The sequence below is a fragment of the Bubalus bubalis genome, chromosome 16 (genome assembly GCF_019923935.1).
Source record: "Bubalus bubalis isolate 160015118507 breed Murrah chromosome 16, NDDB_SH_1, whole genome shotgun sequence".
NCBI lineage: Eukaryota > Metazoa > Chordata > Mammalia > Artiodactyla > Bovidae > Bubalus > Bubalus bubalis.
This window is the reverse complement of record NC_059172.1, coordinates 53,202,091-53,226,465: the sequence shown is the minus strand read 5'-3', so window position 1 is coordinate 53,226,465 and position 24,375 is coordinate 53,202,091. Positions and strand designations below refer to the sequence as shown.

General features: G+C 46.2%; 1 protein-coding gene across 6 annotated transcripts in view; it reads left to right on the top strand.

The window, feature by feature from the left end:
• SORL1 (sortilin related receptor 1) overlaps positions 1 to 22,332 on the top strand; it is a 168,934-nt gene extending 146,602 nt beyond the window's left edge. For 4 of the 6 annotated variants that reach the window (XM_044929604.2, XM_044929601.2, XM_006044879.4 and 1 more), the window contains 9 exons: positions 257 to 353; positions 2,648 to 2,832; positions 6,266 to 6,385; positions 7,307 to 7,471; positions 8,763 to 8,937; positions 9,953 to 10,059; positions 13,722 to 13,914; positions 16,688 to 16,900; positions 18,271 to 22,332. In XM_044929604.2, the coding sequence (XP_044785539.2) occupies positions 257 to 353; positions 2,648 to 2,832; positions 6,266 to 6,385; positions 7,307 to 7,471; positions 8,763 to 8,937; positions 9,953 to 10,059; positions 13,722 to 13,914; positions 16,688 to 16,900; positions 18,271 to 18,338 (1,323 nt within the window). In that variant the 3' untranslated portion in view covers positions 18,339 to 22,332. Of the gene's footprint in view, positions 1 to 256; positions 354 to 2,647; positions 2,833 to 6,265; positions 6,386 to 7,306; positions 7,472 to 8,762; positions 9,007 to 9,952; positions 10,065 to 13,721; positions 13,915 to 14,113; positions 16,901 to 18,270 lie in introns of those variants that run through there. The other 2 variants (XM_044929602.2, XM_044929605.2) reach the window with 2 other exon arrangements.
• Positions 22,333 to 24,375: the final 2,043 nt, after the last annotated feature.

Here is a 24,375-nt window from a genome sequence, read left to right as displayed (position 1 = left end):
TATACATACACATGTTAATACACAATAGAGTCTATATTTTATATTATAAATTGTTTCACATTCATTTTTAGAAGTAGTGAGGAGTATGACTGTTCAGTGTTAGCACAAATAGAACTGGTCTAAGGATCCAAAGGACCAGCCCTTTCTTTATAAGAAGGGAGATACCCAGGGAACAGCAGAAAAGTTCTGCCTTTCATGTCTGGTGAAGTCTGTGCGTGAGCGCTGCCCATGTAACATGGCTCTTGATTCTTGGCAGGTGAATGGCTATGTGGTAAACCTCTTCTGGTCATTTGACACCCACAGGCAGGAGAAGAGAACGCTGAACTTCCGAGGGACCGTCTTGTCGCAGAAAGGTAGTGTCCTGGAGCTAGTCGGTGTGTAAGCAGGAAGGAGGAAGGCTAGACTGAGGCTTTCCTGGCAGTAGAGCTCGTGTGGGGGGCCGGGAAAGGCGAGGGGTCTTCTCTGCAGCCGTTCTGAGTGGGGCTGTGTTGTCCATGGAGGATCCTGTCAGTGGCTCCTGAGCCCAGGTGAGGAATCCACTGGGTGGTTCCCCAAATCCCCCTTCTAATCTGATGGCTCTTCAGGGAAGTTGGAGGCTTAAAAAGGATGAAACGCTGGAAAGAAGCCAGATTAACCTTTTATAGTTGATGTTTTCCCTCCCCAAAGAGAGAATTCTCGGGATTAGTTGCCTCTCTATTTACTCCCCTGGTTTGCTCCTCTTTTGCTGATATTAATACAAGGTGGTGTAGGGCTGCTGCATAATTGGCATTTTGTAAATATTTGTTGAACAAATGGGCCAACAGACTGAGAGAAGAAGGGGTTCCAGTTCCTCTTGGATCTGTGCAAATAGTGAGTCTCAAAGTCCTCATATCTGAAAATAGGCTAAAGAAAGGATTTTAATTGCTTCTAAGACAGAACTTTCAATGGCCAAGGCTGCATGTGAATGTAGAGAAGGACATGAGAGCTTCTTTTCCCTTCTAACCTGTTTGCAAAGTGCTTCCAATCCTAACAAGTATTCTATAATATATGTATACACATACATAGGTTGCCCAAGGAGGTTATGCAAGAGTAAAGCTATCATTGGGCACTTAGCTTGTGCAAGCATTTACCCGGCAGGCACTCTGTGTGTGTTTTTTTACCTAACACTTCAAAAATGATGCTGCGGGATATCCTCATTTTATGGATCAGGACATAAGGTTCAGGGATCGAGTGGTTCCCTCAGAAGGCAGCAGAGCCGGGATTGGAAGCCACATCTCTTAACTCTGAAGGCTGCGGTCTCATTGCCCCCACATCACACCAAGAGAAACGGGCAGAGTCAGGGACAAACGTCCTACGAGCCATTGCCTGAGACCCACAAAGGCCTGCTTCTTGCCAGGGGTCATGCAAAGCACTTGTTGACGAGCATTGTCTTTTTTATTCCCTGCAGCAGCCCGCCACCGTAAGTGCTGTTATTCTACATCTTACCAACAAGGATGTGGACTTGGAGAGTCTGAGTACTTCATTCTTGGCTTCTGCAACCATGAGGCATAGAGTCAGGCTTTGACTGACCAAGTCCTCTTGACTCCAAAGGCTGTCCTCTTAGCATATCCTTCTTTTTTTTTTTCTACTTGATATTTATTTCTACTGAAATATAGTTGATTTACAATGATAACAATGATTTACAACGTTACATTTACAATGTTAAATTCCCATTAAGTATATCCTTCTTATGGCTCACTGCTCTTTTAGTTTCTGATGACATTTTCCCGACTTAGAAAGGGGCACATCTTTATTACAGAAAATTTAGAAAACAAAAAAATGTATAATGAAATTTTTGAATTCCTATAATTTCACTTCCTAGGGAAACCACTTTTATTAATAATTTTGAGTATCTTCTAACTTCGTATTTTTCCTCCTCATTGACTTCTTTATATATACTGCATATACTTTTACCTCCTGCCTTTTTTACTGACCCTAAATCACAGAATTTTCTAGTCGCACTGTGTATTCTTGGGAACAACTTATAGCGGCTGTGTAACAGTTCATGGAATGCACGTGAATTTCATGGATGCCCCTTACTGTTGCCTTGTTGCTGGGTGATCAGATGATTACACTCTTCCCTGCTGAAACAAATACGGTGACAGACATCCTGGTTGCACAAATTTTTGGATCCTTCTCTTGTACCTGGATTGAAGGTTATGAAGGATTTCAAGACCCTCACAAGGCCAAATGGCTCTCCACAAGGATCGTACCACTTTATATCCACATATGGTCGGCTTTAAAGGAATTTTTCCATGCCCATGCACTGAGTTATTTGCAGTTTTCATTAATAAAGCATGCAGAGTGAATTCGTAAAATAATAAACTTCCTACAACATGAGAGACTCACTTAAATGGAGAGGTTACATTGAAAAACTAGGTGGATTTCCCTGGTGGTCCAGAGGTTAAGATTCGATGCTGCTAACACAGTGGGTGAGAGTTCGATCCCTGGTTGAGGAGCTAAGATCCTACATGCCGCATGGCACGGTCAAAAGATAAAAAGGGAAAAAAAATGTAAAAAAATAAGGTGTACATATAAAGACATGTGCAAAAGAAGAAAATTTGTTATTTTAAAAATTGAGTGTGCATATAAAGACCACTGCTCCAACCCTTTGTCCCTGTTTCCCCAGTTGGCAACTTGACAGCTCATACGCCCTATGAGATTTCTGCCTGGGCCAAGACCGACTTGGGGGACAGTCCTCTGGCATTCAAGCGTGTCACAACCAAAGGTGTCCGGCCACCCGCCCCGAGCCTCAAAGCCAAGGCCATCAATCAGACGGCAGTGGAATGCACCTGGACCGGCCCCAGGAATGTGGTAAGTCAGCCTGGATGACCTCTGCAGACTGAGGATGGACCCTCCCCTGGCACTAGACCAGCAGCCGCCCCCAGGGCTTCCCCTGCCGCTGCTTTGTTTCCTTATCCCAAACACACGCTACCCTCTTGGTCAGCTCTGGATTGCCTCCCAGAGGCACCTGACATCCCTTTCTACAACCTGGCCTGGCATCTAAGATGAAAGAACCCCTGTTTAAGCCGAGTATGAAGAGGGGTCACATTCCTGATCAGGCACTGTGGCAGGGGGGGGTCTTACCTGGGAATGGGTGAAAAGTCAGTTACCTTGACAATGATTATCGCATCTGAGGACCATGCCCAGGTTCCTCTCGCCCCTCCCCACCCGGGGGATCCCCCACCCACAGGTTGCCTTCTCAGGCACCCCGCCCCCCCACAACATGCCTCCCTTTTAATTCCAGGGCCCCCAATGCAGTTGTACTTGGGTCTTTTTGTTTCTTTTATTTATTTATTTTAATGCATTTGATGCACTGGGATTAGATCCATGCTTCTTTTTGAGTCTGGTTTTGCCTTCCCACCCTCCCCAGTACGCACCTTCCTTTGCTTTTAGGCACACCTTCCCAGGGCTGTTTTCATCCGCCTCCTGCCTCTGCCCCATGGCTTCTGCTCTGTCTTGCCTGGAATCCTTCCCCCGCCTGCTGTGCAGTCAAATCCTAGCTCTTCTACTCAGTCTCCTTCCCTTAAGAACTGAATCCTTAGAGTTGGTGCCATGCAGCCTGTTTCATCAGACCCTGCGAATCTGATTTGATATCTTCTGTCTACTCTCATCTCCCTAACTAGTTGATAAGATCTTGAAGGGAAGGGTCATTTTTTGAGTTTTCTAAATGGAAAAGCGTGTGGGACTAAATCTGTAAGAATCCTCAGTGGCCGGTGAGGAGGAATTGGCCTTTGTCTTCTGAGGGCACATCCAGTGTGCAATGCGGGCAGCACTGGTTCATGGGGAAAGAACCAAGGTTTGCCAGGAATTGTCTGTGAGCTCAGCCGTAAAGAAGGAAGGGAGGTGAGAGTTGTTGAGCACCTACTGTGTGCCAGGCATGATGCTCACCCTCCACCCGCTATCTCCTACTTCCTACTTTTATCAGCTCTGTGGGGTAAATGTTTCTGCTCTACCAGTGAGGAGACCACGGCTCGGAGGGGTGAGGTCACCGGCCGCAGTCAAGGGTTAGTAAGCAGCAGACTGAGTTAGAGCTCAGGTCCGGTTGGAGTAACAGCCTGGGCGCTTCTGTCGCTCTTGAACCTCACTCTGAGGCAGGGATGGGGATGAGATGCCCAGAGCCAGGCCCAGGGCTCCGTTTTACCTGGAACCGGACTCTCCTCAGAGAGGGGCCTCTGTCTGGTTTATGTGCCCAGCTCAGGCCTGCCTACCCATCACACCCAGCCATCTGCAGAGTGGGGCGTTGTGTATAGAGCACCGGTCTGCGACTTGATTTTGGTGTCTTATCATATGTGAACTTGGAGAAGGAGCCTCCTCCATGTTGAGAGTCTGCTTGCACTCATGGTAGCCTTCCGAGGGTCAGGGGCCCGTGGAGTGCCCTGAACGAAGCTCTCAGTTCCCACGTGTCTCCAGCTCACTCTGGATGCTGGAGTCTCACCGAGAGTTGTTGTCTCCCGACAAGAGCTGTTCCCATCACTGTCAAGTGTGGCCTTCTTACACCCTGGCTCCCTGGGCTCTGGGGTCCCCTTTCCTGGCCCTTGGCTGGAGCCCCCATCATGTGGTGGCCCCAGGACCATCCTCTCCAGGGTCAGACCTGCCTGCACCCTGGGTCCCCCTCTGCTGTCCCATCTGAGCTCACTCATTCCCCTATTCCTGCTCCATTCCTATTTGTTTATCTGGGACATGAGAATCCCTGATGGGTTTCCTGCACCCCCAGGGCTTCTCCAGACCTGTACGGTTTTCAAGTCCCCTGTCTTGCCTGCTTATATGCTCGTGGAGGAAATGCCCTCTGTCTCTACCTTACAAAGAAAGCTTCCTCACACTTACCCTGTTATAAACACTCCCAGCCTTCACTTTTCCCACTACAAGGGCCATCAGACTCCCACTTCCTGCTTTAAACTCCATGTATATCACTTAGGGTTAAGAATGGCTGCATAGAACAGGAGTGGCTCTCAATAGTTTATTTCCCTCCTAATTATGAGTTGTTCAAAGTTTGGAGTTCAGCCATCCAGGGCTTCTATATCAGCAGCATGGTTTGATCCATTTCCCAGGCCCTACTGACAAAGGTCTGTATAGTCAAAGCTGTGGTTTTTCTTATATGGATGTGAGAGTTGGACCAGAAAGAAGGCTGAGCACTGAAGAATTGATGCTTTCAAACTGTGGTGCCAGAGAAGACTCTTGAGAGTCCTTTGGACAGCAAGGAGATGAAACCAGTCGATCCTAAAGCAAATTAACCCTGAATATTCCTTAGAAGGACTGATGCTGAAGCTCCAGTACTTTGGCCACCTGATGCAAAGAGCTGACTCATTGGAAAAGATTGAGGGGAAGATTGAGGGCAAAAGAAGAAGGGGGGCAACAGAGAATGAGATGGTTGGGTGGCATCACTGACTCAATGGACATGAGTTTGAGCAAACTCCAGGAGATGGTGAAGGACAGGGAAGCCTGGCGTGCTGCAGCCCATGGGGTTGCAAAGAGTTGAACACAACTTAATGACTGAACGATAACAACAGCCAGTCCCCTGCCACCCTCGCCTGTGGCATCACCTTGCAGTCTAGGGCTTGGACTGGACCACATCACTGTGTGTACTCCATGCAGCGGGAGGGGGGAAGAAGTGCTCTCCCTGCATTTCCATGAACCCCCACTGAGGTCCCGCCCAGGATGTCTGCTGGCATCTTGTTGAGCATCCCTGTCACTTGGCCTCTCCTGCCTGGAGGAGGGAGGTGGGATGCGGGCTTGTTTCCAGGTAGCAACCCTCACTAAGAACCAGGATTCTACTGCGGGAGGAGGGGAAGACAGGGACCTGCTGGGCAGCCGGCAGTGTCCCCCCTCCCGCCACACGCTCTGTCCACCAGCTTGCACACTCGCTACCCCTGTTGCACTAGAAGAGTGTCCCCACTTTTGGTCATTCCCTCTTTTCCCCAGCTTATCATGCAGTCTTCTAGAATAGCTTCCAGGAGTTTCGTATTTACAACTTGTTATTTATAAATCTGTTTTTCTTCTTTGCCTGGCTTTACTCAAGAAAGCGAGCTCTGAGGACAGAGACCAGGTCTTGTTTATCTTCGTAGGTGGGAAGCCGCTGCCTGGCCCAGGGTGCCTTCTCTGTAAACGCTGATGAAATAGATGCCGAGTTAAGACTTCTTTGTGCGCTCATGTGGAGCGGTTCCCAGGGTCTTAAATCAGGGCTTTCATGGGAGTGAGGTCACCGGCCGTTGAACTGGTGCCCTTTTCTGATCTCTCCTTTTACCAGGTTTACGGTATCTTCTATGCCACGTCCTTTCTTGATCTCTATCGCAATCCCAAGAGCTTGACTACTTCGCAGCACAACAGAACAGTCCTTGTCAGTGGGGATGAGCAATATTTGTTTCTGGTAAGTTTCCTAATGCCAGGAGCACAGAGTAATGTTTTATTTTTTGAGGATGTCTTAATTGCTGGGCTCCAGGCTCAGACTTAGGACCTGGGGAGCTGGAGATGCGGATTCCAGGATCCGTGTGTGTGTGTGTGTGTGTGTGTGTGTGTTCAGTGTGAGGGGGTGGGAGGAGGGAAGGAGAGAGATGAGAGGATAGTTCTCCACAAGCATCAGGTTTTTACTTGAAGCACAGAATGAACGGCCACTTAACCATCTCCAGCTCCCTTGTGCAGGACTGAGAACTTGGTAAATGGGTCTCAGGAATAGATAAAGCTTGTATCAGATTCCACTTCTAGGAATTTGGCCATGCTTTTACATGTGTACCAAGGTATACGGAAAATCATGTTTGGACTACTATTACTTGTGAAAACAAAAGATTTGAAACAAACATCTATCAGGAGAAGACTGGTTAAAAGTATTACAGCTTATCTTTGAGATGGAATACAGGGCAGTCATCCAACACAAATACAACAAACTAAATGTACTGATTTGGAAAAATTCCCAAGCTGTATTATTAAGTAAAGGAACCAAAGAGCATGATTATGTGTGTAATGGTTTTCCATTTGTGTAAATAAGTTAAGGACAATAAGTTACACATGCACACACATGCATAAGCACACGCATGTATTTATGTATGTGTCTGCACACACACCTCCCATCCCTGTGTATCTGTGCTTATATCTGCATTGGGCATTTCTGGAAGGAAGCATGTAAAATCATTACTAGTACTGCCTGTGGGAAATGGACGAGAGATCTGGGGTAGGTGGTTACCCTGCATCTTTTTGTATGCCTTGAATTTTAACTGTGCACCTGTGTCATTGTCTTGTTGGGGTAAAAATAGTTTGCTGACCACTGCGTGAGTTCGCGTGGTGTTTGTTTCAGGTCCGGGTGGTGGTGCCTTACCAGGGGCCATCCTCTGACTATGTCGTGGTGAGGATGATCCCGGATAGCCGGCTTCCTCCCCGTCACCTGCACGTGGTCCATATGGGCAAAACCTCTGCTGTCATCAAGTGGGAATCCCCGTACGATTCTCCGGACCAGGACCTGGTGAGCAGGCCAGGCGTGCTGGCGACCTTGCTTATTCTGGACGTGGTTTGGTTTGGGGGCAGGGGGGTCCTGTAATGGGGCAGGAAACCTAGGCCTGGTGCATGTAGCTCAGCAGGAGGTCCCCCCTCATTTCCGCCAAAGACAGGATCCTCATAGGTATCTCCTCTTTGCTGTCACGTCCTGGCTGCTGTATTGGTTTGTTCCTCCTTTTCTCTGCCTTCGCCAACAGTTGGCCTGCAGGTTAAATCTAGCCCACTGCCTATTTTTCTAAATAAAGTTTTATTAGAACCAAGTTATACCCATTTGTTTACATGTTATCTATGGCTACTTTTATGCTACAAACAAGAGAGCTGAGTAATTGTGGTACATACCATCTAACCTTCAAGGCCTAAGATATTTACTATCTGAACCTTTATTAAAAAAGTTTGCTGGCCTCTGCCCCAAGAGATGGAGAAGGCAATGGCACCCCACTCCAGTACTCTTGCCTGGAAAATCCCATGGATGGTGGGATCCCTGGTGGGCTGCAGTCCATGGGGTCGCTAAGAGTCGGACACGACTGAGCGACTTCACTTTCACTTTTCAGTTTCCTGCATTGGAGAAGGAAATGGCAACCCACTCCAGTGTTCTTGCCTGGAGAATCCCAGGGATGGGGGAGCCTGGTGGGCTGCTGTCTTTGGGGTTGCACAGGGTCGGACACAACTGAAGCGACTTAGCAGTAGCAGCAGCAGCCCTAAGAGAAGGCTCCCTGGTAGCTCAGTGGTAAAGAATCCATTGGCCAGTGCAGAAGGCATGAGTTTCATCCCTGGGTTTGGAAGATCCCCTAGAGAAGGAAATGGCAACTCACTCCAGGATTCTTGCCTGGGAAATCCCATGGACAGAGGATCCTGACATGCTGCAGTTCTTGGGGTTGCAAGAATCTGATACAACTTGGCAACTAAACAACTGACCCTAAAAGAAGAGTCATTTATTCTAGAAACATCTCCCACTTTCACTTTCCCAGGCTGCTTTGACCTCCATCCCCTCGCCCTCCCTGCCATCCCAGGGCTGGGTGGTTTTTTGGGATCATACTGATAATTCTGTGCACAGTTCTGTGCATGAATACTTGTTGTAAAGTTGGACCTGACCACCCCAGAGGCTTTCCAAAGAACAGAGTCAGATGTTGTGACCCAGAATATTATTTTGGGGGGTCACAGCCACTGACATACTTCTGTCGCATGGCCGCCACTGAACTTCAAAGAGTAGAAAAGGCCAGGTTTCTGATTACCATTAAGATGTCTTTTTCTTGTCCCAGTTATATGCAATTGCAGTTAAAGATCTAATAAGAAAGAGTGAGAGGAGCTACAAAGTGAAATCCCGCAACAGTACCGTGGAATACACGCTGAACAAGTTGGAGCCTGGAGGGAAATATCACATCATTGTCCAGCTGGGGAACATGAGCAAAGACTCCAGTATCAAAATTACCACGGGTAAACTGGCGAGAGATTAGAGGCCTTCTCACACAGCAGGGCACCCCATTGCTGCTAGGACTTCTCGAGGTGTGGCGTTTCTTTTTTTTTTCTCTTTTATTTTTTTGAAGACATGGGATTTCCATCAGGACTTGCCCAGGAAGTGCAAAGATGACCCTGCATATCCTGGCTGGGGCAGAGCTGTACAGGGGTCCCGGGCTCTGGGCTGCAGGTGGTGGTAGGGGCACCGTAGGCAGGATAGTGGCTGTCGTTTTCTGTATTCTCTGTCCCCTGTGATCTCCCTTCCCCTAGCTGGTTTTGACATTTTCAAGAGAGTTAGGAAATGAAACTGACTCTTTGCCCCTTAAAGCCAAACATTGCATCTGTGTACCTGGACTGAAGTCATCGTGGTTCCTAGGGCAATATCAGATAGAAATGGACAGAGACCAGAAGTTGGGTAATACCTTAGAGGGTGATTTGCTTCCAGCCCTAGGCTGGCTCAGGTCAGGTTCAAGTTCACAGAGCAGGTAGTAAGCGCAGTTATTTGGACAGCAGCAGACGACATCAGGAGTGACAGTATTGGAGGCTGGCAGTGTGGACTGTGGGCCTGCAACATACTTTGTGGTCATTCCGGAGCTCTGTCTTCGGGCTGAGCTTTCTAGGCCCTCACTGAGCCCCTCTGGAATTTGGGTCAGGAAAGCAGACTGGAACCAAAGCAGAAGTGCTGGCAGGCTTTGAACTAGTCCAGCCTCACCCCATCCCCATTTGTTTTCGACCATCTTTTGGTCTAAGGGCTACTAAATTAGACACCATCCAAATTTCTTGGCTAAAGACATTATAACAACAAAGATGTCAGTTAAAGAGTGTCTAGAATGTGCTAGGCTCTATACTAAGTGGATATATGTGTTTTTTTTTTTTTTCTTCCTTAACTAATTCCTTTAGGGTTAGTGTTATTTCATCAACTTTTGATGGACAAGAAAGCAGAGACTCACGTGTATAGCCACTAACTGTCTCCTACTTCATCTTTCATTTTCAGTTTCATTATTAGCACCTGATGCCTTAAAAATCATCACAGAAAATGACCACGTCCTTCTGTTTTGGAAAAGCCTAGCTTTGAAAGAAAAGTATTTTAATGAAAGCAGGGTAAGTTCTCCCCTCCTTTTCAATGGCTTTGGAAATCTAATTGAAATCCCATTTTGGAGATGAGCTCGTTAACAGCCTGCTGGCATAGACGGAGTCAAAAGAAAGAATAGGGCAGGGGAGTGAACTCGAGAATTAGAGGACCATTTTCGATGGGATTGCTAATTAGCCAAATGTTTATACTGCCCATTAAAGATGCGAATCTCTGCACTAAGCACTTTTCAGCTGTGAACTGGTCGTCCCCTGAAAGACAGGGAAATGGGCTGGAGTCCTCGCTGTGCTTCCTAGGGCTTGACTGGGACTCAGCACCGGCACCCAGGGCCCATCTCTCCCAGATAGTCTGAGGGCAGGGCTATGGTATGGCTTCAGTACAGGGGAACCGAGCTGCGCTGCCAGCCTGGAATCTCATCAGTTTCTTTCCAGTGAACAGGAAGTGCTCGAAGATAGTCTGTTGACATACGAAAAACACCGTGTTTTGTTATTAGCAGGCCAATTACTATATTCACAGCAGGAGATAGGAGGAGGCGTGTGGCACCTGGAAACAGATTTGCCACCCAAGGGTCTTGAATGAAGCTGCTTGGCTCCATTGTGAGCAGAGCATGAGCTAAATAGAGACACAATAAAAATCAACAACGGCTTTTTTGGGGTATGATGTCCGCAAAGACCCCAATGGCTTTAAATCATCACAGTGTAATGCCAGAAGCAAAGAGAAATTAAATGTGAAAATTCTTCACAACTCTCACAACGGTGACATATAAATGGTTAATATACATAAGTATAAAGAAGGCTTTCAAACAAATTCAAAACAGAAATACGACCCTTGAAAAATGCAGATTTGAGCTGTGCACGTCCACAGATAGCCTACAGTACAGTAAGTCCCCTCCCATGAACCTTCAGATTGTGAACTTCCAAAGATGCGAGCGTGGGTTCACACGTCCAGTCACGTAAGTTAGTTCACGTGTCTGGCATGGTTGTCATGTGTGTGTCCTCTGCAAGTGGTTGTGCTTTTGTGTACTTTACAGTTCTGTATAGAGTGGGCTTCGCTGGTGGCTCAGATGGTAAAGAATCTGCCTGCAATGCAAGGGACCCAGGTTCAACCCCTGGGTCAGAAAGATCCCTCAGAGAAGGGAATTGGTACCCACTCCAGTATTCTTGCCTGGAGAATTCCATGGACTGAGAAGGCTGGAAGGCTACAGTCCATGGGGTCGCAGAGTCAGACACGACTCAGTGACTAACACTTTCACTTTTCACTGTATAGAGTACAGTATTTCTTCATTTCATATCTTCAAATGAAGATACAGTACATCTTCATTTCCAGCCCAGGATGTCCAGATGTGGATGGTTTAGTCACTAAGTTGTGTCTGACTCTTTGTGACCCCGTGGACTGTAGCCCACCAGGCTCCTTTGTCCATGGGATTTCCCAGGCAAGAATACAGGAGAGGTTGCCATTTCCTTCTCCAGGGGATCTTTTCGACCCAGGGACTGACTGGGCCACTTGCATTGCAGGCAGATTGTTCACTGACTGAGCCACCAGGGAAGCCCTGGAATGGCCAGAAGGAAGCGTCAAAGTAGTAGTATAGAGCCAATTGTGTTAGTCGGGTACCTAGGCTAACTTTGTTGAACTTAACGAACAAATTGGACTTACAAATGCACTCTCTGAATGGAACTCGTTCATGTGTAGGGGACTTAATATACCAGACAATCTGCAGATAGTTGGATCCAAAGATGCAGAACCATGAATCCAGTGGATGCACTCTAAGTCATTCTCAGATTTTTGAGGGTCAGAGCCACAACTGACACACTGTTCAAGGGTCACCTTATTCTCATTTTGAATAAGGTACAGGTAACAAAAGTTTCAAGCAACAGTGAGCAAAAGGAAATAGTTTCAGCCCCACTAGGAATCTAAACAGCAAAGATAGAGCACTTTCACATTACACTGACAAAAGTTTTGGGGAGGGATAGTACCAGTAAGCAGAGAAGGCAATGGCACCCCACTCCAGTACTCTTGCCTGGAAAATCCCATGGGCGGAGGAGCCTGGTGGGCTGCAGTCCATGGGGTCGCTAAGAGTCGGGCACGACTGAGCGACTTCCCTTTCACTTTTCACTTTCATGCATTGGAGAAGGAAATGGCAACCCACTCCAGTGTTCTTGCCTGGAGAATCCCAGGGACGGGGGAGCCTGGTGGGGTGCTGTCTATGGGGTTGCACAGAGTCGGACATGACTGAAGCGACTTAGCAGCAGCAGCAGCAGCAGCAGCAGCAGTACCAGTAAGAGAGTCATAGCTGGAAAGAGGAGCCCCCTGGGAGAATGAATGGGCTCCACATTCTGTAAGGCACTTACAGTAGGTATCAGAAACATTGAAAATGTGACATCCTTTGATCCAGTAATTCTTCTAGGATTTTACTCTAAGGAAACAAATGTGCACAAAGAATTTTATTTATGACAGTAATTAAGAAGAGACACCCTAATGCCCACCAGAAAAGGATCAGTCCAGTAAATTTTGGGTGGCTAGCATTTGTATCATTTTCCATTTTTTTAAATACCTTTATGTGTTTTGCAAATGTCCTATATCACATATATGTTAGAAGATAATAAATGCTAGTTACTAGTTTCTAAACAAGTATGTAGGAGTGGGGACTCCAGGCAGGTGGTCCAGGACACCCAGTTGGCATCAGGGTGGCAGGAGCCCACCTTAATAATGGTTGGGCTTGCAATCAGTATTCCATTCCCATTGGAGGGTTCTGGCCTAAGCTGGATGGGTCCTTCTTCCTGCTACCTGACTTGGAGTTCAGAGAAGGTGCAGGTCAATAGAACAAGAACCAGGAAATCATGATTATGCCATGCGGCCCAATATGTGAGTAGAGATAGAGAGGAGAAGGGGTTTTATGGCGACAGAGGAGGTGCCAGTAGCTCTGATGCTGGAAAACGTGGAGATTGACCCAGAAGTCTGGAAGTCTGTCCTGATCCCAGCCAGCATGCTGGGTTCGGGCTGTTCCAAGAGGGACTTTTCCAGCACAGGAGCCAAGGACTCACGCTGAGCCAGTCTAAGTAGGAGGCTTATTCCATACTCCCCCAGTGAATAGATCTAAGCTGCTGCAGTGCTGCTGGGTTCAAGGCCAGGCTGGACTGGGGCTAAGATCAGCTTGGAAGAGTCGGAAAGAAAGGAGATAGGAAGTGAGCTGGCAGCTGACAGTGGAGTTCCCACCGGCTGTTTTAAGGAGCAATGTCTCATTTTCACTATTGCAAATTCCTTTTTTTTTTTTTTAAACCTCATGGCTGAAATCCACTGCTACCTGGATTAGTCCAATCCCATTACAGTGAATTGTTGCTTTAATTATATGGATTCTTTGTGGCATTTAAACATTCCTGGAGATGAGTGAACCGACCAGAACTTTGAAAAATCAGTGTTTGTTAAAATGACTTTTGTTTTTCCACTTCTGCTGTGTGGCTCAGAAGCAGATGTGGTAGTTATTTGAGACTTTGGGGATGAGAAAATGCCTATTTTCTGAATCTAATCTCAGTTATAATATATAAAGAACTGATACAGTGCTTTAACATCTATCAGTCCCTGCAGGGAGGAGCTCATATAAAGTTGTAACCCGTAACAGAAGCTGTGGGTTTCCTTGCTTAACTTCCTGAGCAGTCCCTCCTGTGTTTGTTTTCAGGGCTACGAGATACACATGTTTGATAGTGTCATGAATATCTCAGCTTACCTTGGGAACACTACGGACAATTTCTTTAAAATTTCCAACCTGAAACTGGGTCATAATTATACTTTCACTGTCCAAGCACGATGTCTTTTCGGAAGCCAGATCTGTGGGGAGCCTGCAGTCCTGCTTTATGATGAGTTGGGGTCTGGTAAGTCACTGTTGCTACCATTTTCCGGGAAATATATCAAGGATGTAGCGTGGTTTGGTGAACATGTGCATGTGTGCTCAGTCGCTTCAGTCATGTCAGACTCTTTGTGAGCCTATGGACTTTATAGCCTTCCAGCCTCCTCAGTCCATGGTATTCTCCAGGCAAAAATACTAGAGTGGGTTTCCATGTCCTCCTCCAGGGGATCTTCCTGACCCGGGGATCGAACCCGCATCTCAAGTCTCCTGCATTGGCAGGTGGGTTCTTTACTCCTAGAGCCACCTGGGAAACCCTTGATGAACATGTGTCTTTCTAAAAATGCATTTGAAATATTCTTGCAGTGCTAAAGAAAATCGTTTATGCATCAGCTTAATCAGGCATTGATTTATTTAACAAATCCTTCCCTAGTCAGGCATGGTGTGAGGTGCTAGGGTTACAAGGTGACCATATTCTGAATGTAAGTCAGAAGAAAGGAAATGTTTTGTTTAAAAAGGAGATTCTGTTTGAGAAGCCATAGCCTAATGAGTTTTGTTTTTATTTTCTGGAGGACCTTTCAGAGCCTCTAGTATGCTAATATTCCCCATGATTTTGCAAGTCAATAGATTATCTCATCACAGCGTCACTGACTTCCCAGCCTTCCCTCCATCTTTGCCATCACCCTCAGATCACATCTTGAGGTCAGTCTGGGATCTCTGTCTTCTGGACACTGACAGACAGCTGTGTGGGGCCATGCTTATGACAAGGGGGAGGAACCTCCCATTTACACAGAAATTCTGCTCAGGTCGTAATAGCTTACCCAGGATTTCAAGAAATGTTTTGCCACTGGTCTTTTTAGTTACATTTACTCCCAGTCAACAACCAACCAGTGCTTAAGCTCAGAATTGTATGTTAGACCTTTTGTCTGTTCTATCACCCTTCCCGGGGTGGCTTCTAGTGGAATAACCTATCCTTGGCATCTCTCTAAAGAGGGAGACCTTGGGACTTTCCTAGTGACACAGTGGATGGGAACCCGCCTGACAGTGTAGGGGACGCAGGTTCCATCCCTGGGCCAGGAAGATTCCACATGCCGAGGAGCAGCTAAGCCCATGCACCACGCACAGCTGCTGAGTCCGCCCTCTAGAGCCCGAGCGATGCAACTGCTAAAGCCTGTGTGCCTAGAGCCCATGCACCGCGACATGAGAAGCCACTGCAGTAAGAAACCCACGTACTGCAACTGGAAAATAGCCCCTGCTCGCCACAGCTAGAGAAAGCCCATGCACAGCAATAGAGGCCCAGCGGGGCCAAAAATAAAAAATAAATAAAAATTTTAAAAGGAAACCTGGTACATCACATCCCTTTGGAGAATTGTAGCCCGTTCGCAGTTCTGTAAAGTTCCTACACAAAACAACCAGCCAAACTCCTGTCTTGGTGTGTCTTAAGCAGAACCTCCTTTTTAAGTAAAACTAAGTAGCCACCTGTGAAATAGACTTTGGGGAAAACTGCCGTGAGGACATGTGCCAGCAGGATTGTCAGGTGGGAGAGTTGCTCGGGTAGACATTTCCTTGGACCACATCCTGCCCTGTGATGTTCACATCCCCTTGGAGGTGGGTGGGGGTGGGAACGAGCTCCATTTCTGTCGCCTCCGCCATGCTGGCTTCCTCTTGACTGCTCCAGCGCAGAACTTTGCCCCTGGTTACCACTTCACAGTTGAGATTAGGTTGGGACACGTGACTGAGACTGGGGAGAGTTTTGTCTAGTAAAGTCAATAGTGAAGGAAATGAAAGACACGGATATTGAATTGTTATATCAGGCTTGCAGGAAATGGCTGTTCTGTGGCTCATCTTTATGGGGACCTGTTGTGATGAATCCCTGTGTAATTACTGAACTTTCCCCATGAGGAGGAGGGCTAGCCCCATCTCCTCACCCTGCACCAGGGAACAGCGTCAAGGCTAATGAGGCTTCTCATGGAGACCAAGGATGTCCACTTTGCTTCCTTAGCTAAAACTGACTCACATGACTGTGTTCCTGCTGCAGGCTCAGACTTTCCCCAGGATTTCTGCCATGCAAAGTCTGCCCTTTCCAGAAAAACTGGCGCAAACCCAACAGAGTCTTGTTGCTACAACCGTATCAGTACATCATGATAAAGCTAGTATTTGTTGAAGACAATGGGAAGGGAATATCACTGATAGGTTATAGACACCCAAAAGGCTTTGCAGAGAGCTTTTAAAAAATGTTAAATGTATATGGAAAGATTCCCTCTTTCTCTTTTAAGTAAAAAATAAACCTCATAAAACTTCACGAGCTGTTAAGTCAGTATTGCAGTAAAGGAATCTCGTTTGTATCACTTAATGGAGCTTCAGGTAATTGCAGTTCAGAGTGACTTTGGTGCCAAGTAGGGGGAAATAATTGCAATCTCGTTAATTAGTGGTCTGATTTCACATCCTCTTATGTAAGGCAAGCAAGTGGTCTTAAGTAATAATGCTAATGAAATCAGTGTTGATACCCCAACAAAGGTCTCCCTTCCAAGAGATTATCTAAATAACCAACGAGGCAGTGATTAGGAGCCTGATGTAATTACCGTATTTGCACGCATGAGGCCTGTCCTCCATCAGCTCGTGGTGAGGAGTTGGGAAACATTGGGGTGTCACGTGCAGGAACGTGCCACATGGGACAGGCGAGTCGGGGAGCTGCTGCAGACTCTCAGCATCGTTTGGGTGGCTAGGGTGGCGAGGGGTTGCCTGGTCCTTTCTCCTGCTCTCCCATGGGAGCCCTATGGGTTGGTGTCTTGATTTGGCAGGTGGAGATGCATCAACGATCCAGGCTGCCAAATCCACCGATGTAGCTGCCGTAGTGGTCCCCATCTTGTTCCTGATCCTGCTGAGCCTGGGCGTCGGGTTCGCCATCCTATACACAAAGCATCGGAGGCTGCAGAACAGCTTCACGGCTTTCGCCAACAGCCACTACAGTTCCAGGCTGGGCTCGGCCATCTTCTCCTCGGGGGATGACCTGGGTGAGTGGGGCAGGGTGCAAGGTTCTCCCTCCTGGGGCAGACCCCTCAAAGCCAGGGGCTTGCTGAGGAATTGCCTACCTTGAGCTCATCTTTTGATGCTAGCAGAGTTCTTCATTAACCAATAATCCCACTGCTTTGGGGTGAATCAGTTGGAGCCCTTTACTTTGCAATTGCTCCTAAATTAAAATACCAGTCCTCTGTTCAGTGGGGGCTTCCCTGGTGGCTCAGTGGTAAAGAATGCATCTGCCAATGCAGGAGATGTGGGTTTGATCCCTGGTCTGGGAAGATCCCCTGGAGAAGGAAATGGCAACCCACTCCAGTATTCTTGCCTGGGAAAGCCCATGGACAGAGGAGACTGGTGGGCTACCGCCCATGGGGTCACAAAAGAGTTAGACACAACTGAGCAACTGAACAAAACTGTTTGATAGCATGCCCAAGACAGGGAATTCTGTCAAAGAACAGGTGGGGCTTGCCTTGTACACAAAGGGTGTGGGTGGACCCTGCCTGGGCTTTGGGTGTTTCCAAAGTGGCAGCAGATTCTCAAGAATTTCCGACCCCTCTCATCCCTCACAGTTGGAGGTCTGATATCTTTGGAGATGTTTGTCTTGACTGACAAAAAGCAATGCTTTCTTCATCGGTCTCTGTTTAAATGACCCTTCCCATCATGCTGTTTCTCTCTCCTGTGGCTAGCACAACCTCACTGGCCGTTCTTCTTTTATGTATTGGTGGTATATGACCTGGGGAAGAGAAGGAAATGTCCCCGTTCTTAAATAAATGTATGCGTGCTCAAATTCCAAAATGCTCATGGAGGGAGTAAACTACTTGATAAATACAATTAACTCATTACTGACTGGGGGATTTTTGCAAAACGAATGCCTGTGACCGGCAGTTTTTATTTTGGCCAGCCAAAGATTAATTCTGGTTATTTCTTTGTGAGTTACTACAATTAACAGATATACCTGACACACCTGTAAAGCCTGAAGGAGCTTTTCGGCCAACCCGGCGTGTATGAAACACACGGTGATTTTCACCATGCTAGCATAGGGTGTGGATAACTCAAACTGGGCACCTAAGCCACCCATTGGAATTTGGGATGGATAATAAGATCCCTCCTCTTTAAACTTATTTTCCTTTTTTGGTTAAGTTCAAGCTACCGTGAAAAGAAGGTTGGCCACCTGTTGATGGGGAGCAGGTGACCCAAGAATGTCAGAAGCTGGGCTGGTTTCAGCACTGATTCTTGTGCCTGGCTGGCTCTGCTGCTGCCGTTTCTAGCTGGGGCTTGTGATGTAGGGATGGGGGTCAGTGGTGGGAGGTGGGGGTCAGGCAGAAGTGCCCCAGAACTTACCAAAGACTGACTGTCTTGCCTTTAGGGGAGGACGACGAAGATGCTCCGATGATAACTGGATTTTCCGATGACGTCCCCATGGTGATAGCCTGAAAGAGCTTTCCTCACTAGAAACCAAATGTTGTAAATATTTTATTTGATAAAGATAGTTGATGGTTTATTTTAAAAGATGCACTTTGAGTTGCAATCTGTTATTTTTATATGGGCCAAAAACAAAACAAAAAACAAAAAAAAAAGGAAAGAAAGGAATGAATAAACTTTTTCGTAATCAACTGTGAACTGCAAACCAGGTTGATTTTAGTAACCAAATTGCTTTGATTGGATATTAATGTGGTCTTACAGGGCTGTGCTTACTGGGCATGCTTTTAAGTCTGTGAGATAATTTTGGTTCAATAAATTGGCCATTCTTTTTATTTTTCTAAGATGCAGAAATGTATTTAATAAAGATTTCAAGAGAGAGTGATGGGTAGAACCCCTCCTCCTCAAAAGTAAGCTCAAATTTAAATTTTTGTTTGCAGGTAGTTTATACGAAAGTGTTTGAGTGTATGAAGGGGGGACATTTCTTTTATTTTGTTAATTTATTGGGACTCTGTGTAGGGCCAGGCTTCAGTGGTCATCTGACACCACAAAATTTATGAGCACCTCCGCCTGCAGGGTTGGACAATGAGGAACAGAAGCAGTCTTTTTGCCATTCCGGAAACAATCCATTTTTATTAGCTCGTGTGTCACACGACGGTGTTTGGCAGAAGAGCCTGTTGAGTCATTGCTCCATTTCCGCTAAACAGAGCTGTAGCTTGGGAAGCCCTGCAGGCAGCGCTTCTTCGCTTATGCTAATGGATGGACTCTCGCTGCACACACCTCTGTGCAAGACACAGCTTTCACAGCTACAAAATGATAACGCTGCTGTATTCTACACTGGTATCATTGTCATTGCAAAAAATTACTCTGGCTGTGGGAGAGAATTCTAGATCTGTGCCATGATAGCTACACTGGCAGATATAGTACCTAATTTTTCCTTTTGGGGGGGTTTTATTTTATTTTATTTTGGTTTGCTTTTATTTACCAAATCTCAAATGGAAAATTTTATGTTTGTGTTGAGGTGGCCACTTCTGCCCTTAAAAATCCACACTGAAATATGCAGTCCCTTTGAATTAGGTCAGTGCCTTCTCGCTCTTTTTTTTTTTTTTTTTTAATTCTCTTCTTCCACCTCCCTCGCCTGTAGCCTGCCCAATTTTAAGAGCAAATGCTGTGCACTCTTACAGGAGCTGTGTGAATTCGAGACCATTCAATCGAGCTCACAGTAGCAGCAGTGCTAGAGTTGATGTTCTTTGTAAAATAAGCTGTGCTGTATCCTTCTGCCTTTCAATGCCTCCCCTGTATTCAGACCATGGCCTCTTAGTAGGTATGTGAGATCCAGTGGGGACTGATGCCCACTCTTGAAACCTACTGTTGTCAGCCCCAGTGTGTGGCATTGTTGTGATGCCTACTGTATGCACCTCACTGCAGAAGTTCTTCCCAGCTGAGAAGCAGTGAGCTCTGGGGCTATCTATTCCAAAGTCATGCTTTGGCATAGTGTCCCTCACCTGCAGGCTTTGTCAAAACCCCGTCTCCTCTTTGATGCAACACATCACCCTCTCGCAAGTCTTTGCTTTCTTTTAACCAAGAGTATCATTCTTGGCTGATAACATAGTTTTATTCTACCTGGGGAGTGTTTGGGAAACAAAGAGCCAATTAAAGTGTTTTTAGTTAAAACTTTTTTTATTTGTGTATATATATATATGTTTTGCTTGAGGAGTATTTTCAGCTGTAGATATTAGGATGTTGCGAATGGTGGTAAATGACTAGCCTTCTTCCAGCATGATTTCCTTCTCTTTCCTGTGTTATGTTTTGAAAGACTGGAATTTCTTTGGCTTTATCTTGTGTCTTGCCTTGGAGTTTCATTCAAAACTCTGAGCCCTACCACCTTCCCTTTTAAATAAGCACTTTAAGTAACTGAAAGATGAATGATCTGGTGGGAGGCAAGTCATTTAATTGAACCACTGGAAAGTCTATTTTCTTGTTTTTCTTTCCCTGCCAAATTTGGGGGGCATTTGTGAAAGCTGATATCAAAGGCACTGAGATTTTATATTTAGTTCTTCCATAGGCAAGCCTTTCTACCGAGCACATGTCTCCAGTTGGCAGCTTGAGATATTTCTGAGCGTCCGCGTCTTGTTCCCAGTGCCTGCCAATGCTTAGTGCACCGTACTGTATAGACTGGCCATCACCCCTCCCCTTGGAAAACGCCACTGGGCTGTTTGAGAACAAGCAGCCTTTTAGGGCTAGAGTATTTTCTATAAACAGAAGAGCTAAGTTCCTGAAGACTAAGCTAGACAGATGCAGCTATGTGTAAATTGTATATTTTTATGAACTACTGAAGCACGCACCGTCACCTCGCTCTGCGTAGCTTTGTGAGGTTTTGATGTATATATGCCGCCTGTGAGAGTCCCGAGGTGGGAGGGACAAGAGGAATTGAGAGCAGAGACTCCGTGGAGCCTTTGAAGGTGACCGGATAACTATCTTCACTGTGACCAATTGGAGCCCCTGAAGAAGGGGCTTTCATACCTCGTTGGAGATGCCACCTCCAGAGTCCACACTGTACAGGATAAAAGGCTTTATTTTCTCCCAGGATGCATTAGAATGTCAGAAGCCCACATCCACGTGGATGACAATGGACCGCCAGTGGACCACTATAGTATGGCGGGCAGGGGGACTGTATACAGATTTTATCTGGAAGCCGGTTTTTCCCCTGGATGGATTGACTGCCCCTCGAGCCTTAGGAGATGTGGGTCTGTGTGGATGAAATAACAGAGAGGAGAGTCCTGCAGAGGAGTCCAGGGAGAAGCCATGCCTATGCAGAACCTTTTCCAGACAGGTGAGATGCTCCCATGACTTCTGGCTGCCCTGGCCAGCTGGTTGTATAGTTACGAAGCTGGGTAACTGGTTGAAACTTCTGATTTGGGGAAGAGGGTACATCTGTGTTAGTACTGTGGGATATTTTAGGGGGACACATGGGGGACGCAGCTGCATGTTCATGTGTGACCCACTAGATGAAGCTCTGCTTCAACCATGTAAGGACATTTGGGGCAGGAAGACTGGAGAACCCTTCCTCTGAGTATTCACCCAGCGGTCACTCTCCATCTAGTGAGATCATGTTCTCAGCACTTCCCTAAGGGCAGAAGCCCCATCCTGTCAGGATAGGTTGGTCACTTTCCCACTAAGAATGTCATGGTGAATCCCTGAGATGTTTCTCTTCTTTGCAGAGTTGGGGGGGGGGGTGTCCCTCCGAGAAAAGACCCAGGCAAGTCAGCAAACTGGATGCCATCTTGATTTTAGGAATTGACTCTGAATAAAACTCTGTGCAGAATCTCCACTCATGTGGGGATAGTATCATGACATTGCTATTGCATTATTTTTCTTGAAGTGTGTGCTGTCTTTCAGGTACAATTTTTGTGTAATTAAAGCCAGTGCATTAAGTTTATATAGACTACTTTCTATGCAAGTCTGCGGTAGGAGCAGATAGCAAGACTGTGTGTGCCACTGGGTACATGGATGATAAGCGTGTTTTCAGAATGGGTACCCCCAGTGAACACGGTTTGAGAGAGGATGGGTTGTATGTATGTTTCTGCCCACTAATTTTGAGCAGCCATATTTTGAATTAAATCATCAGAGCCAAGTAACCCGAGAATGGTATTAGTTTCCTGTGTAATAGCTCAAATGGAACAAATATGAATGCTGAAATGTAACATTGTTCTCCACCATTCCATGTCATTTCTCACTTAAAACCTCGTTATGAATTATTAGAACCTTTAGGCAAAAATCAAAAGTATTGGCAGCAAAATAAAGGCCTACTCTGCTCTTCAAGTGAAGCACTGTATACTTGTTTCTCTCCAAAGTGAAATTAGATATTTATGATTTCAGTTGCCTTGATAAGTTTCCGAATCACTGGTTTATGCTGAAGATTTTACTCTATTGTCACACAGTCTTAAGATCATTTTTGTCTCAATGTCAACTTTTTTCACTGAATAAAAATTTAACTGGGTCAAGAAAACACTTCTTTGAAAATCTGCTCTCTTCGCGTCTCGAGTTGTTCTTTGGAGTGCAGTGAAGATGGTTAATATGGTCTCCAAACACCATTTGATTTGTCATGTTTTAAAAGCATGTTTATTTTATAGATGAGAGAACACTAAGACCTGGAATAATTTTGTTATTAACAAGCTGGTTCTCAGACGGTGGATCCTTGAAGAACACAATGTCTTTGCGGTGGCTGAGGTGGGGGGAGACGTGATGGCTGTTTTGAAGTAAATAAAATTGTTCCACAGGGATAAAGACTAATGTGGCTCCCTTAAAGCCATAACTACCTTTCCTAGGAGATGATTTGCTAAGAGGGCAATTTTCAAATCTGAGAGAAGAGATGAGAAGCGGTACGATGAGCTGTGTGTAGAGAACACTTTTGGAAAGCTTCTGGAGGCAACGAAGTCTGAGAAGGATGCTGCATTTGCCTCTGATTGGTGATGAAAAGCGGGTGGACCTGCAGAGTCAGGGGAGGTAGTGTGGAACAGGTGGGACAGGGCAGGTAATCTGGTGTAACATCTTCTGGGATGTTGCTCTTTGTTTAAATATTGAGCCAAAAATCAATCTCTGAAGTTTTATCATCCTGTTTGGTAGATGAGGAAAAAGAGGCTCAGAGAAGTTAGGGAATTTGCCTAACCAGAAAGTAAAATGCCAAAACCATCCTTCAATAGAATAATAGTCCTGTTCTGTATCACTGTGCCGTCTGCCTCCTGACACCATTCAGTGTCAGGATAAACACCCTCAATCCAGTGTCTTATGCCCTGGAAAATCCCAAGGGGATATCTACCCCCTGGTCATAGTGTAGTTCTTAGGTTTCCAGGCTTAGATAGTGGGCATATGATAGTCAATCTCTTGAGGACAAATGCACCTTCAACAAGCTCATGAGACTGATTCGAGACAAGATAACGCTCATCCATGAACTCACCTCAGGAAATCGCCCTGTCTCTTAGCAGGTTAGTGTGCCCCGTGCATTCTCCTCACAATGGGAGCTGTACTGGGAGGAGCCAGTTGCAACAAGAAGGTTGTTTGGTGAGCTGGGGCACAGAGAAAAAGTGGGAAGGGGCTGGGCATAAATAGCAGTTATCCAGTGAATACTGAATGGACAGCAATGAGTGATTGACAGTCCACTAGAGGAATAATCTACTCCATATGAACTTAATATTTGAAACCTTGATACAGGTCTGTGTCCACTTCTATTTAAAAAGGTCGTGCCAATTGGGTCCTTTTTTTTTTTTTTTAAGATTTTTTTTCTTTCATGTGGACAGTTTTTTTAAGTCTTCATTGAACGTGTTACAGCATTACTTGTTTCGTGTTTTGGTTTTTTGACCACATCATAGGTGGGATCTTAGTTCCCCTGACTGGAAGGCAAACTCTGTTAACCACTGCAGTGCCAGGGACGTCCTGCCAGTGCGGTCTTTTTTTTTTTTTTTGATTGGAGGATGATTGCTTTATTGCTTTACAATGTTGTGTTGGTTTCTGCCATACATCAACATGAATCAGCCATAAATATACATATATCTCCCCTCTCTTGACAGAGAAGGCACTGGCACCCCACTCCAGTACGCTTGCCTGGAAAATCCCAGGGACAGAGGAGCCTGGTAGGCTGCAGTCCATGGGGCCGCTAAGAGTCGGGCACGACTGAGCAACTTCCCTTTCACTTTTCATTTTCATGCATTGGAGCAGGAAATGGCAGCCCATTCCAGTGTTCTTGCCTGGAGAATCCCAGGGATGGGGGAGCCTGGTGGGCTGCCGTCTATGGGGTCGCACAGAGTTGGACACGATTGAAGCAACTTAGCAGCAGCAGCAGCAGCCCCTCTCTTGAACCTCCCTCCCACTTTGCTGAAGTTTCCCCTGGACTGGGCTTGGGCACCACCTGTGTCTGCCACCCTGACTTATCTTTTGGTTATGCAGTTGAGTTCACGCCTCTCTGCACTAAAACATTCTATAGTGATGTTAACTGTGCTTTCAGGCTGGGCTATGATACCTTCTTGGCTTGAGAGCTGTTATTTCTCTAAGGTGA